This window comes from Anomaloglossus baeobatrachus, chromosome 6, assembly GCF_048569485.1.
Source record: "Anomaloglossus baeobatrachus isolate aAnoBae1 chromosome 6, aAnoBae1.hap1, whole genome shotgun sequence".
In the NCBI taxonomy this organism is placed as follows: Eukaryota; Metazoa; Chordata; class Amphibia; order Anura; family Aromobatidae; genus Anomaloglossus; species Anomaloglossus baeobatrachus.
The window spans coordinates 226,993,978-227,010,184 of record NC_134358.1 but is presented as its reverse complement, the minus strand read 5'-3'; the positions used below and the strand labels follow the sequence as shown (position 1 = coordinate 227,010,184).

General features: G+C 42.8%; 1 protein-coding gene across 6 annotated transcripts in view; it reads right to left on the bottom strand.

Annotated features, from left to right (window-relative positions):
- The window catches only part of KIF13A (kinesin family member 13A), a 337,055-nt gene that overhangs the window by 167,138 nt on the left and 153,710 nt on the right, over nucleotides 1-16,207 (bottom strand). For all 6 annotated transcript variants that reach the window (XM_075314713.1, XM_075314715.1, XM_075314714.1 and 3 more), the window contains exons 6-8: nucleotides 15,675-15,855; nucleotides 9,073-9,160; nucleotides 2,655-2,789 (exon numbers count right to left, since the gene is read on the bottom strand). In XM_075314713.1, coding sequence (XP_075170828.1) covers nucleotides 2,655-2,789; nucleotides 9,073-9,160; nucleotides 15,675-15,855 — 404 coding nt within the window. The remainder of the gene's footprint in view (nucleotides 1-2,654; nucleotides 2,790-9,072; nucleotides 9,161-15,674; nucleotides 15,856-16,207) is intronic.

Genomic DNA, 16,207 nt, shown 5'->3' with positions numbered 1-16,207 from the left:
CTGTGTGAATCAATGCCTAAATTCTAAGGTTCCTGTGAAATTTCACAAGACCTAAAACACAAGACTGTCCCGGGATAATCAATTAGAAAGTTCTTCCTAAATAATATAAAAAGTGATAGAAACAGATTTTACATCAAGTGGACATTTATTACGTATTCACAGGATAGGGGATATATATCAAATCACTGGGTCCAAACCAATTACTAGAACTGGGGGTGGTGCCCTCGTGCGACCGCATTAAGAAGAATGTCTAATAAAGTGGTGGACAGTCATGAGAGGTGTCACTCCTTCCCATGTCTATAGGACCGACTGTAGATGGGGGTTTCCCCAGAATTACCTAAGTACATTTTATATACACTGACATGACCATCCAATAATACAGAATATTTGAAAAGGAACTTCCCAGTAACATACGAGTATAGTCTTAATCACCTTCAGATAAAAATAAATAGTATTAGTATGACCATGTTACTCACATGGCTGCTTAAAAGGGGCCTTCTCAAGTTATTAAAGTGCTATAATTAGTTACAACGCATACAAATAAGCAAGTTTCCAAATGACTTGGTTTTTTTAACTGCTGTTATTCTCCTTCAATAAGAGCTTATAGATTTCACAGTGTACAGCTGGTTTTCATGGAGCTTGACCACAGGCACCTGCCCAGACCCTGGAGTGTGTCAGTAGTTATGTGCCGCCCCAGCAGCAGTCGAACTGCTCGGATCCGGGGTTGCTGTGGCTCGAGGGTCCCCGGACCCGGGGGCTTGCGGCCACTTCAAATGTAAGGGGATATTTACAGGGAATGAATGTTCGTGACGCCACCTGTGGGTTGCGGTAAAGGGGAGTACCGCCGCTGCCGATGGGAGTACCGGGGCAGATGGTGTGGGGCAGCTAGGTGTCAGTCCCTCCGCAGGTAAGGAAGGCCCCGGATAGTGGGGATTTGGTGAACGGGTAGCTTGGCCTTGAAAAGCAGGGTGCATGGGTCAGATTACTCACTGCGGTAGTCGTGGTGCTGGATCAGGTGGAATAAGCAGACACTCACACAGATGGTTAACCAAAGTCTCTAGGCCCCGCAGTCTCTACGGGGGGAGCCCGTCCAGGTCCTGCTCCCACCAGTGTCACTTGGTAAGTCCGGAGCCCTGTCTCTGTGCACAAATTGTATGACAGTTGTGGCCCCTTGGATTGAAGCTTTCGGGTCCCCGCTACCCGTGTGTATGGCAGCTGTGCTCTTGGTGGCTGGCACTTGGGATTTCAGTGGGTTGTGTATTTTGGAGAACCCTATCCCCCACGTTGTGCTGATGCCTCCAATCTCTGTGCTCTTGGGGAAAGTTCATAAAGAGACTATCCTCCACAGGTTAATTATCAGGTTGCGTGAAGCTACTCCCTGATCAAGGGTCCAGTACCCCGCCGTGCTCGGTACTGGTAAGGTGGCTGAGCTTTCTGGTGCCAACAGTCCTCCTAGACTGGGTCTGTTGCACTCCTGTCCAGCGTTCCTAATACCGATCCCAGACTCCTGTGGTCCCGGACCACCGTTTGCGACCCAACCTGTCGCCTCCCTGGGAGCTCCAACTCCCCTGCTCCTCACTCTCTGAGGGCTAACACTTCACTCTACTTCCTCCCTCCCACCAGTCTGCCTGACCCCTAGGTGGGCGGCCGTGCACAAACTTGACCAACCTACTGGTGTGAGGTGTGGTTGGGATTTGTACTGCAGATGTCAGTGACACTGTTGATGGGAACCTGGAACCATGGGGGGGTAGGCTCACCACCCTGGGGTACAGGATACAGTTCCCTGTAGCACCCTGATATAGTCAGGGACGCTACAGTTACAGTCTAAGAAAGGAGTTAACTCTTAAGATACTAAACAGCTCTTTCCATCACACAGTTCTACACAACAGCAAGAAGCTTAACTCCCTTCCTCTCCCTCATCTCCTGAAGAGCTGTTCTTACCAATCCTAAAGAATCACAATCCTCAACACCCCCCACGTTCTTGCTGTCCCAACCTATGTGCTTATTCAAGTGTCATATTATTAGTATATGCAAAAACAACAGTGATAACCCTGTAGACTTCAAAACAAACCACATGGAACTGAGCTTTATTCTACTACTGTAATACTACAGTTCTGTTCATTAGAACTGTCGCTTTAAGAGGAGTGACCACACCCCTGGAAACTAGGAAGTAAGGCGACTGGAAAGCTGTGTGCTGCTCAAGAGACAACTGGAAAATACTCCTTTAAGATATAGTATTCCAGTAGTCATAAAGTTTGCTCCCATTCGAAAAGGCTAATGTAATTTAATCCAGTCATGAACAAAATCCCCTACTGTATAAGCTATTAAATGTCCAATAACTGGACATGCACTATGTGGACATGCTTATGCAGAACAGGATGAAACATGAACATGACATGGGAGTGTTTTTGTGGGTAAAGTCACCATTTTACTTTCTATGGATTGCTATAGGGCCACCCCTATCCATGGGAAGAAGACCTGTACAGCAAAGAGCTTCCGGAATGAGCAGTGCCAGTGCCACATACTGTGACCAACCATAAACGTGGCCATTGCGAGTCCCAGCATAAGTACACACTATCTAGATTAGAAAATCCCTTTTACAGGAACTCAAAAAAATAAAAAAAGTTTTATCATATATTAGTACAGATACTTACACCAGATTGATGGTCAAACAAGGTCTGCGTTAAAATGATGTTAAATACAGCATGTGATCGGCTGCTTTCTTCATTCATGTTTGTTGCAGCAACAGTACGAGATTTATTTCCTTCAGACATTAAAGATTCAATATCCTAAAAAATGAAGAAATACCAGATTGTGTAAAAGATTTTTCAGGGCATACAATGGCCCACAGTACATTTTTAACACAAAAGGAAATTCAGCTTCTCTAGCCCAAAAGAAGATTCATACAGTTCCACATTGCACAATTCACTTTGACCAATATTTTGAAAGTAGGTGAAGGCAGTACCAGCTGAAATGGGAGTATCTCTAGAAAGTTTGATAATGTCCAACAGTGGTGCTGGAGTCAGTACACAATCTATTCACACATAACCCCGCCCCCCAGATTTTAAAGGGGTTGTCCAGGAACAAAGCGAAGGGAGGTGAATATTAGTTCTCCGCTGTGGCCATTAAACAATGTAGGGGGCTGAAGTGTTCTGCTCGATATATTGTCTAGTTCTGACCAGTGCCAGAGCATGTCTCTCTCAGCTGCTTGTCGGAAGTGCCGGGGTTTGGACTCCTACCGATCTCATACTGATGGGCCTACTTTATAAAGAGGTCATCACTATAACAGTCCCATACAACTTTATTTAAATACTTCCAGGAGGAATTTAAAAAGAAAAAGCACAACACAAAGTTCTAAGAAATAATGATCCAGAATTGTGAGAAAAACAGATACAAGAATTAAGCTCTGCAAAATTTTACGAGTATCAGCAAGAAATTCTTACAACCTAATAAAGGGGTTTGTTCTCAATCAAAAGTGCACTGCTCCTATCCTTCCCAGCTTCCGGCTTTCAAAAGCAATGTTCTACTATCCTGTTTACCAGAAAGTAAGACCTAGCCCGAATATAAGCCCTAGCAGGATCTTTTGGTAATTGACAATTTGGACTAGCACCAGAGGACCGAACGGTGCCCTCTCCAACACTGCAAGCAGGGATAGCTTTCTCCCACCAAAATCGGAGGAGAGCAGGGACAGTGAAACTGAGCCGGGTTCAGAGCAGCGCTTTTGCACATTTTTTCGAAAGAGACTGCAGTGCACACCTTACCTAGGAGACCAACTACTACTGATAAATGGTGGCCAGTAACATAGGCAACGAGCAATGAACAATAAAATTAAAAATTCCTGTGTTATAGTGAATGGAGAAGATTTTAACACCTGCAAAATTGCTTGCTTTTACAAGCGGTTTGCAATTTTACCTATCAACCCCTTTACGATCTATGATGTACTGGGTACATCATAGATCGTGTGATGTTAATCCCCGTGGGCTATCATGGGCAGCCCGTGGCAATCCGCACACATATCAGCTGATTTCTACAGCTGACATGTGTGCCTGCTAGTCGCGAGTGGAATAGAATTTCACCAGTGACTATTAACCGCGTACATCTCGCTGCCAAAATCTGTTAGCGAGATGTATATGTGCGCAGCCATAACGATGACTTACCCGCCCCCATCGGAAGTTACGTGACGTGATCACGTAACTTCCTGTGCTTGCCATTGTAGCACAGGGTCATGTGATGATGCCTGTAGCTATCATGAGTCATTTTCTCTCAATGCCGGCACAGCGCCGGCAGTGAGAGTAAAGCACCATATCTGCAGATCTCAGCTGTGTAGCTGTGATCTGGAGATATGGCAGAACGATCAGATTGCTGTTCGTTATCGTCCCCTAAGGGACCTAGTAAAATTAAAAAAAAAAAAAAAAAAGTTAAAAAATAAAAAACTAAAAGTTCAAATCACCCGTTAATCAACCCATTGAAAATTAAAGGGTTAAAAAAATAAAACAATATACACATATTTGGTATCGCCGCGTTCAGAAATGCCCTATCTATCAAAATATAAAACCAATTAATCTGACCGGTAAGCGGCAATAAAATTCAAAATACTTTTTTTGGTCGCCGCAAATTTTGCGCAAAATGCAATAACAGGCGATCAAAACGTAGCATCTGCACAAAAATGGTACTGTTAAAAACATCAACTCAAAACGCAAACAATAAGCCATCACTGAGCTATAGATCCAGAAAAATGAGAACGCTACAGGTTTTTGAAAATGGTGCAAAACGTGTGCACTTTTTTTGGACAACCATGTGAATTTTATTTAACCTCTTAGATACAAGTAAACCTATACATGTTTGGTGTCTACAAACTCGCACCGACCTCAGGCATCACAGCGACACATCAGTTTTACCATATATTGAACATGGTGAATAAAATATCTCAAAAACTATTGTGCAAGCTCACTTTTTTTGCAGTTTTTCCACATTTGGAATGGTTTTGCTGTTTTCCAGTACACTATATGTTAAACTTATGGGTTCATATAAAAGCACAAGTCGTTCCACAAAAAACAAGCCCTCATATGGGAAAATTGACGAAAAAATAAAAAAAGTTACGGCTCTCGTAAGAAAGAGAGGGGAAAAAAAACAAAAACGGAAAAACGCAAAATAGCCCGGGGGTGAAGGGGTTAAAGAAACTGAAAGGAACCCTTTAATATTATCTAATGCCCTCTATGTCAGACTGTTCAGAACTTGCTGTAAAAGTCGCCAATTTTTATACCTATGTCTTTCACATCACTAATTATATTTAAAAACAACGCGGAATAGTAACAAATAACGTGTCTTGCGCGGTCGTCATATTATTAAGCCAGTCTTGCGAAAAATATAGGCAGACCTCAAAAAAATATATACAGTATGTGTTATTAGTTAACAGAGGACAGTCTAATAGGGAGCTGCTGCTGGCCGTAGGAAATGGTTAACAGGGCTATCACTTGGCCATGATCTCCGCCTCATAACATGATTACTCACGCTAGAAACATTACAACATTAATGTAATTGCCCTTGAAAAAAAACAAAAGGAGAATTTCTTAAACAGATGTCAATATTACCATTTGCCGAAGTAGCGAGAGCTGTGCCGAGTGCCCCCGTAACAATTAATCAGTTTAGGAGTAATCCACTCAGACAGGATATTTCGCTGTTAAACTGTTCACAAGCAATTGGCTAGCAGATTACAGGAGCACGGCAGATAGGTGTAATGTATGGCCACGAGGCAGTATCGGAATTATCCCATGTCACAGATCTGTCGGAGGGGTCACAAACACTGGCACAAGGATACACATATAGAATATGGATTCATTGAGACTGATGTGTGAAATGGGTTTAAACGTCTACTTACCAAACCAACATCTTGGGCCCGATACATCAAAGTGTTTTTGTAACATGAGATTGTACAAAAAAATGTGTTTTCACTCCAGTCACAACCTGATCTACCAAAGTGAGCAAAATATGGGTAGGACAGGGTGTGGTGAAGGCCACCCGGCAAATTCTTCAGAAGGTACACCAGTTTACACCAGAAATGTACTCCAGTACCAGCTGGGTAGCATTTGCATAGAAGCACATCACAACTGTAAGATGCACCTAATTCGGTAAGTGACGTGTGCCTCTGAATTAGACGCTTCTGATTCCCGCATGTCCATCATTAAGCCTAATGTAGGAAACACCAAGCTTAAAGGGGTTGTCAGCTACTTAGACAATCCCTTCTCATTCCCGATGTTCGGCCCCATTAATATAAAAAAGCTTATGGCCATTCAGACGCCAATCCAATGGTGTCGGCATTCACGTTACTGGCGGCTCACGTCAGGTTGTTATGGCAAGCAAGCCCCGTGCCCAATCACCGCTAGCTTCTCTCTCCCCTCCCTTGGATTCCTAAGTAATCAATAGAAAGTGAGCGGCAACCACAGTTCTCACTTCCTGTTGAGTAGTCATTTTTCTGAAGGTGGGAACAGTGAAGCCGGCATTAATTGGGCGCGGTTCACATGACCTAAAAGCCTGACGTGAGCCCCGGTAACACGAACGCTGACAAAGCTGAAATGGCAACCAGCAAGGCAGGTGTTGATAGACTTTTTTATGGTAATGGGGTCAAACATAGGCAATGAGAACAGGTTGCCCAAGTAGTGGACAACCTCTTTAATTAATTGGGTCCTTTGTATGTTCATTTTATCACCAAAAAAATATTAAACATTAATTTTGAATTAAGGATTCAAATTACTGTAAAAAAATATATTTTAATCAGCACGACTAGCAATTTTTTTTTTCAATGCTGCAGTGTCACTTTAAATCTAATCACCTGCCCCGTCATACACTCACTTTTCAGCATCTTCACTGTTTACATATGCCATTCCAGTCCCGCATCGCCATCTTGTGAAAGTAACTAGCTCTCAATGCAAGTCTATGAGAGCCAGAACAAGGCCAGGAGAAGGCGCTCAGAGATGTATTGATTTGTAACCTCAGGTGAACTCTAGCAAACACTGAAGTAGCTGGCAGGTGACAAATAGCCGACGCCCGACAGAGCGGTAGCAATAGCGGGTGAAGCTGCCAGAAGGAGAGTATCAGATAGGACACTTGCATTTAAAGCACTACTTCGCGGTGCAATAAAGAAACCAAAACGCTGGAGTGGTGCTTCAAAAGTGGCAGCTACCTTCATATAACAGACCACTGGCCCTCCCCCATAAACTTCCTACCCACCATCACTGAAGGAGAGTTTGCACATGTTATCTCAAAAGCGCACCTCACCACCTGCGCACTTGACCCCATCCCACCTCCTCCCCAACCTCAGCACTATGCTTATTCCAGCCTTAACCCATCTTTTCAACCTATCTTTAACCTCTGGTACCTTCCCTTCTGATTTTAAACAAGCAACAATCACACCAATCCTAAAGAAACCTTCCCTTGATCAGACCTCTACTACCAGCTATAGCTCCATATCACTACTCCTGTTCGCTTCAAAACTCCTCGAACAGCATGTCCATGCTGAACTTTCCTCCCACCTCTCATCTAACTCTCTCTTTGACAATCTACAATCCAGCTTCCGTCCACATCACTCTACTGAAACTGCCCTGACTAAAATCACAAATGACTTACTTACTGCCAAAGCTAACAGTCACTTCTCCATATTCCTCCTTCTAAACCTGTCCTCAGCCTTTGACACTGTCGACCACTCCCTCCTATTACAGATCTTCTCTTCTCTTGCTGTCAGAGAGCTTACCCTCTCTTGGATCTCTTCATACCTTTCCAACCGCACTTTTAGTGTCTCCCACTCCAACACAACCTCTTCATCCTGCCCTCTCTCTGTTGGCATCCCTTAAGGCTCTGTCCTGGGTCCCTTATTTTTTACCATCTATACATTTAGCCTGAGACAACTCAAAGTCCTATGGCTTTCAGTACCACCTATATGCTGATGACACTCAGATCTACCTCTCCAGATTTCACATCTCTGATGTCCAGAATCCCAGAGTGTCTATCGGCCATATCCTTGTTCTTCTCCTCTCGCTTCCTAAGGCTCAATGTGGCCACAACTGAACTAATCATATTTCCTCCATCTCACCTACACTCCCTACCTGATCTATCTATTACAATAAATGACATCACACACTCCCCAGTACCTAAAGTTCGTTGCCTCGGAGTGACCTTCGACTCCACCTTGTCCTTCATACCACACATCCAATCCCTCACCACCTCCTGCCGTCTTCAACTCAAAAATATTTCGAAAATCCATCCTTTCCTCAATTCTCAATCTACAAAAATGATAGTGCATCTCCTCATAACCTCCCACCTCGATTACGGCAACATCCTCCTCTGTGGCCTCCCTGCTAAAACTCTCGAACCTATCCAGTCCATCCTTAATTCTGCTGCCCGACTAATCCACCTCTCTCAATACCACCCCACTTCTCCCTTCTGCAAATCGATCCATTGGCTCCCAATCCTCCACCGTATCCAATTCAAACTATTAATACTAACACTGACCTACAAAGTCGGCCATAATCTGTCTCCTCCATATATCTCCGAACTAATCTCCCGCTTCACTCCAAAACGTAAACTCCGGTCGTCCCACGACCTCCTTCTCTCTCATTTGCTCCTCATGCAACCGCCTCAAAGACTTCTCTCGAGCATCCCCTGTCTTCTGTAATTCGCTGCCTCCACATGTCAGATTATCTGCTACACTTGCAAGCTTCAAACGCAACTTGAAAACTCATCTGTTCAGAAATGCCTACAGTCTCCAATGACCTCACTACTTCACTACCACCACAGCTACTGCCTCACCACCGTGCCGGAACTGCCGCCTGACCAACACCCTACCTATTGTCTCCTCCCCAAAATCCTGTAGAATGTAAGCCCACAAGGGTAGGGTCCTCTTCCCTTTGTACCAGTCTGTCTGTTGTAACTTGTATATGTGTGCTGTATGTAACCCCTTCTTATGTACAGGACCATAGAATCAATGGTGCTCTATAAATTATTAATAATAATAATAATAATAATAAAAAAATGTGGATCACTGTTCAACTATAATAATTAGGAAATATATAATATTACCTCAAATTTAGTTACAGCTAATTGAGATAAACCATCCACGTATGGTCCCAAGACCTTGTGCTCCCTGACTTTAAGGGATTGTCGGCTTCTAGAAAAAAAAAAAACAAATAAAATACACATAATATAAATATATACAGCCTCATTAAAAGGGACTTGATCAGTTATTTAATTACATTCAACACTGACAGCAGGAAATTACCTTGATAAAATTATGATAAAAGTTCAGTACAGTGTACAGAGGACCATAGTGTGACTAAAGCCTGCTTTACATGTTACGATTTCGCATACGATATCGTATGCGATCGTAACCGCCCCCATCGTATGTGCGGCACATTCAATTTTGTTGTATGTGCCGCACAAACGATTAACCCCCGTCACACGTACTTACCCGTCCATACGACCTCGATGTGGGTGGCGAACGTCCACTTCCTGGAGAGGGAGAGACGTTCGGCGTCACATCGACGTCACGCGGCAGCCGGCCAATAGAAGCGGAGGGGCGGAGCTGAGCGGGACGTAAACATCCCGCCCACCTCCTTCCTTCCGCATTACCGGCCGGGAGCCGCAGGACGCAGTTAGGATCTGTTCATCGTTCCCGGGGTGTCACACACTGCGATGTGTGCTACCCCGGGTACGATGAACAACCCAACGTTCAATTTATGAGGAATGAACGACGTGCATGCGATGAACGTTTTACCGTTCAATTACAATCGCACGTAGCTGTTACACACTACAATGTACCTTACGATGCCGGATGTGCGTCACTTACGACGTGACCCCGCCGACACTTCGTAAGATATATTGTAGTGTGTAAAGCGGGCTTAAGACAATCAGTATATTAGACAGCCCGTTCTCCGCAGTTTAAATAGGCGCATATTGGCTAAAAGAAAGTTGATGGTCAGCTATTTAATAGCTTGCTCGGACATGCTGACCACAACTCCATACTCACAGAATGATTGGTTCTGTGAATATAGACTGCCATTGTTCTCGGCTGCACATGTTGTGTCTACAGGTTGAAGGGCTGCCGAGAATGATAAGCATTTAGCTGGTTCACCATATGATTTCCGTATTAACCATTAACAGTAAACGAGTTGTCTTTAGTCACTGGTCCCCGATTATCAGTCAGTATACAAATTATATAACAGCAACATCTAATTCAAAATCAATAATTTCAATTTATAAAAAAAAAAAACTTCTAACCTAAAAATGATCACAATGAAATACAATACCTGCATTTCCTCCCATAGGCCAGGGTGGGCTTGGTAAATAGCTTGTATCTGTGCTAATTATAGTCTTGGAGCTGTATATAATGGGAGGCACTGCTAAAGTTTCCACGACTCAGTGAGGAAAGAATTATAAAAGCCTTTTAATTGCGGAGGTTAGTTAGGTTTATGGTCACTGGGAATCAAACGTTATAGAGGAATCTTATATGTTAGGAATATGCTGCCACTCCAAGAAAAAAAAGGGGTTGGGGGGTCATGTGATCTGGAGATATTGCGCCATGTCGTGGTAATCACTAAATTAAATGGGGTGAACATGGGGATGCATGTAAAATTATGTACACATCGAAAACTAAATGTGTTGTGCAATATCTTCAATCACCTGTACAATGCATATAATACATGGAAGTCAATGTCTGCTTTTCAGTAACCCCAGTGTAAAAGCCCCCATACATAATAGATCAATGTCATCTGAACACGCTAATTTGGTCAGATCGGCCAACCATCTAATGTATATGGGGCCTTCCTGACCCACCCCACAATTTAATAAAATATAATAAGAATCAGGAAGTTAGAAATCAATCGTCTGATCCCTTATTCAGTGGGAAGATGATTTTGGCACCAGCTTTCAGTGTTCTCCCCATGGAGAACACAGCCAAGCTTTCTAGTGTATGGAAAAATCAGGAGAGATATGATCAGTTTTGGACCATGTGTGGAATCAGCAATTCAAAAACTAATATGGAGATTAGTAACACCAGAGTGTATAACAGGTCACCACAAAGAGCGATGTACTGCCCTGGATAGTATCACTATCCCTATCCCAGCCATCTTTAAAGTGATCCGTTGGTCCCTATAGTTAGCTCAAAAATTAATTAGAAAAGGGAGAAACGTAATATTATAATCTAGACATACATAACTGATCTTTAAGAGCTGATGAAAGATAATCTTCAACAAACGCCAACGTTATAAATGGTCCATGCTTCTATAAAAGAACTGTGCTAAGATACCATTTGTTTAGAGCAGGGTGGACAACCTGAGGCATGAGATGCCATTCTGTGTACCAAAACATCTGGACACAGACATACTTGTCTGCTCCATGTAGTTTATATATCACAGAGAAGAGGAACATAAGGGGATGCTGGGACAGGCAAGTAATAATGATGCATGGTGTACTCATTGCCAGACCCTTATATCAGGAGAATTGGGTCCCATTACATCTGCTTGGCACTCCAGAAAATAGAATATGAACTGCATCTCTCTATATAGGGAAGCCATCATCAGAACATGATGTACTAATTTTTTGGTGTTGCCCAGTTTTACAACCATTTTAGACCAAAGTGAGACGAGTGATTTGGTTGGTCACAGGCAATACTTCAAATATGAGTCCAGAGCTCTGCCTCCTTCAGCTTTGTGAGACTTCAGTATCCTAAAAACCCTCTCGATTGAGGTTTCCTGTGATAGCTGCTGGATCATGCATCCCTCTGTTGTGGAAGAAAACTAATCCTCACAGTTTGTCCCTCAGGATTTCTAAGTTAATCATTTTATGCATATGGAGATCACGACGGCTTCTTTATACAGCAGGTATGAGGTCTTTTATAAAATTTGGTATTATTAGATGGAGTTTCAAAATTCCAGTGAATATAGTAGCGTGTTGCGGAGTCCTTGACTTGAATGTCCCTGTGGGTTAGGCTTGAATGGTCATCTGGTATAGTCATATGTATAACCTACTTCCTTCTCTCTCGTTTTCTTTATTTCTTTATTCTCTTTTTGTTTTGCTTTAATATGAAAATTCTTCACCAAAAAATTTCATTTTGTATGATTACATAGTATTATTTAGTGATTTGATTTTGTGAACGTAGAGCTATCCCTTGATTGACTATCATAGGTCCTTACTGAGATACACCAGTCCACCTTGATTCTGTCATATATGTTTGGATAATCATATCCTACTCATCTTAATGTTTTGTTCTTAAATACAGAATAAAAAAAAAAGAAAAGAAAATGGCCTACTGTTTAAATCAGGTTTTTGATGTTACAAGTACTTTCAACCCCTTCACACCATGGCCATTTTCCAATCTTGTGCTTTCATTCTTTTCCTATCTTTTGTTTTGTTTTTTTATCTACCATATTCACTATATGGTAAAACTGACCTGGCAATCATTCTCAAGGTCAGTACAAGTATGTAGATAAAAAAAAGTAACGATACATTTTTGTATTTCAGTGGTGAAAAAAAAATCAGACATTAAAAAAAAAAAAAAAAAGAATTAGCTTTTCATGCAATTTTTAGAGAACCATGTTTTCATTTTTTCGGGGCGGGGGCTAAAGGCGGCATTACACGCTACGATTTATGTGACGATATGTCGTTGGGGTCACGGATTCCGTGCCGCACATCCGGCATCGTTAGCGACGTCGTTGCGTGTGACACCTACAAGCGACGGTTGAAAATCGTTGATACGTCGTTCACTTTCAAAATATCGTTCATCGTTTGGATCGCAGCAGACATATTGGTACGTTTGACACCCTGCAAACGACGAACAACATCCACACGGCCGCCTTGGTCAAACAATATATCGCTGAACGATTTTACGTCGCTTGTGTGATCGTTACGTGTGACCGCTAATAAACGACCTATCTCGGCAAATCGTAACTAAGATCTGGGCGTGTCACATTGCTAATGAGATTAAGGAATAACGTTTGGAACTCCATTTTATGTCTGAACTGGGTGCAAAAAACCTAAAAAACATCACTATGGGGAGATAAGGTATGCACACCAGTGACTATGGAAGGGGAATACATAGAATAGCAGAAACTGCTGTGTGAATACTGACATGAAAAATTCAATAGCTATTTGTAAGAATGAAATGTGAAAAATGGAACCTGCATTACTGCCATGAATATATGAATAAAGAGAAATTTAGCTACTGAATTGATCAATGCAGAAGAGCCCCAACACTACGCCAAAGTATTTCTCTACGTTGGGGTCCCTAGCTTGTGTGTGTCCTCTCATGCAGTTAAAAAACTTACCGTGTATGGGACGCTGAGACCCAGGCTATATATACGATGTGGATTGGCAATAGGTGTGTGTGGGGAGGGTTCACAAACGAAAAACTACTAACATTAAGGAATAACGTTTGGAACTCCATTCTATGTCTGAACTGGGTGCAAAACATTTCATTCTTACAAATAGCTATTGAATTTTTCATGTCAGTATTCACACAGCAGTTTCTGCTATTCTATGTATTCCCCTTCCATAGTCACTGGTGTGCATACCTTATCTCCCCATAGTGATGTTTTTTAGGTTTTTTGCACCCAGTTCAGACATAGAATGGAGTTCCAAACGTTATTCCTTAATGTTAGTAGTTTTTCGTTTGTGAACCCTCCCCACACACACCTATTGCCAATCCACATCGTATATATAGCCTGGGTCTCAGCGTCCCATACACGGTAAGTTTTTTAACTGCATGAGAGGACACACACAAGCTAGGGACCCCAACGTAGAGAAATACTTTGGCGTAGTGTTGGGGCTCTTCTGCATTGATCAATTCAGTAGCTAAATTTCTCTTTATTCATATATTCATGGCAGTAATGCAGGTTCCATTTTTCACATTTCATTCTTACAAATAGCTATTGAATTTTTCATGTCAGTATTCACACAGCAGTTTCTGCTATTCTATGTATTCCCCTTCCATAGTCACTGGTGTGCATACCTTATCTCCCCATAGTGATGTTTTTTAGGTTTTTTGCACCCAGTTCAGACATAGAATGGAGTTCCAAACGTTATTCCTTAATGTTAGTAGTTTTTCGTTTGTGAACCCTCCCCACACACACCTATTGCCAATCCACATCGTATATATAGCCTGGGTCTCAGCGTCCCATACACGGTAAGTTTTTTAACTGCATGAGAGGACACACACAAGCTAGGGACCCCAACGTAGAGAAATACTTTGGGGCAAAAGAAGAGTGATTTCCACTTGTTTTTTTTCATTTTATTCATTTTTTTTAAAAACCTTTCCTTCTTTTTACTAGTCTTTTAAAAAAGACTTGAAACTGTAATTGTCCGATCACTTGTGCTGTACATAGCAGTGCATTAGCACTGATCTGTATAGCAGAAATCATGATCTCCTATTAATGCCAGCTTACAGCCACCGTTCACAGGAGGGTTGTAATGACAGATACACGGGTGTGCCAACAGGAGAGAGGAATGACGTGCCCCTCAGCCGGGCTATGTTAAAGCCCAGAGTTTGACTATGTGAATTAACTGGTTAACAGCTGTAGGCAGATCTCCAATCCACCAGCGGCTGTTAGAGGCACATAATGGCTGATTAAAACCACTGTCATGTGCAGGGAAAGGTGCGGGCTCTGCGTGCGAGCTCGTATCAGAGTCAGGGACACGACATACGATGTAAAAATACATCATGTGTCATGAAGCGGTTAAAAAAAAAATCTTGTTACATTTTTTCCATATGATCCTTATTAAAAAAATAATAAATACAAATAGCACTACCATGATTGGGTGCTCTGTACAAGCAGTTGGGAGCTCAGATGGGCGCAACTCGGGTACCTAAGTATAATGGAAGTCAATGGGGAATTCAAGCATTTCTCCAGGAACTTTTCTGGAAAAATGCTCGAGTTCCCCATTCACTTCCAATATACTCGGTACTTGAGTCACGTTCCTCCTAGCATCCAACTGATGGTTACGAGTACTGAGCACCCGAGCATGGTAGGGGCAGGGGACTTTCCGTTAAAGCACCACTCGAGCAGTACAATAAACCACTAGAGTGGTGCTTTAAATCTGTCTGTAAGAAGTCTATGGCACAAGAGACAGTAAACAAATTTGTACATGGAGGCAGGCTACAAGACCACTAGGCGGAACCAGGAGAGAGGGCTTGTGGACTGAGCTGTTCCAGGGGACAGCGGGACCCAGAGTATTGTTTACTAAGTTGCCTGTGTGAACTCATTGACTATTGGACTGTAACCGGTGCCTGAGTGAGTAACCTGCATTCCCCTTTCCGACCCTCCTGCCTGCCCTGCGGCCCACACAGCGCTCCCCAGCATCATCCTCCCAAGTCCTGGGGCCTCCCTACCTGTGGAGGGAATCACCACCAGGCTGCCCTAACACATTCAGCCCCGGCACTCCCATACGGCAGCGGCGGTATTCCTTATTACCGCACACCACAGGTGGCGTCACGAATATTCTCCCCTGTAAATAACCCTTTTTTTTCATCGACGTGTCTGCCGAGCAGTCCGACTGCTGCTAGGGCGGTACACAGGGAGTAGATGGTGGAATACACTTTGCCCTATTCACAAGCCCACATAATATAAAAAAGTATTGTCCAAAAGGTGAAAACAAAACTTAAAACTAAAGCTATATGTAAGATCACTTACCCTTTAGGATCTAAAAGATCTCTGACCTTCTCGTTGTAAATCTCCATATAGGATACCTCCACTTTGAAAGTCTGAGAGTCATTTTCTTCCTCTGCCGCCCTCAAAAATAAAGCACAGCACAGCCGAGGAATCAGTCCTGGCTGGTCCGCTGTCCCCATCATAGAGAAAGACTTTCCTGAACCTAGAGCAAAGGATACATTCAATATGTGACAGAAGAATGGATGAAGAGTAAGCATTTAGAAGCCAATATTAGTAGATTCTAGCACCTGCTTTTTATATTATATTAAAGAGAACAAGTCATTACGATTTTACAATGTAATATAAAGGCTGAAATACTTAATAAATTGATACTTTTGGTGAGGAACTCCACCTTGTGGCTGTTCTTTAAAGAACCACTCCAGAGTTTTGTGGGGGGGAGAGGGTAGGGAAGGGTATGAGCCCCGGAGTGGTGCTTCTAAACGAAGATGAATAGTCGGTGAAAAAAGGAAGGAGGTAAGTCTGTCCTCGCAAGGAGCCACCTTGGTGCGGTTCAA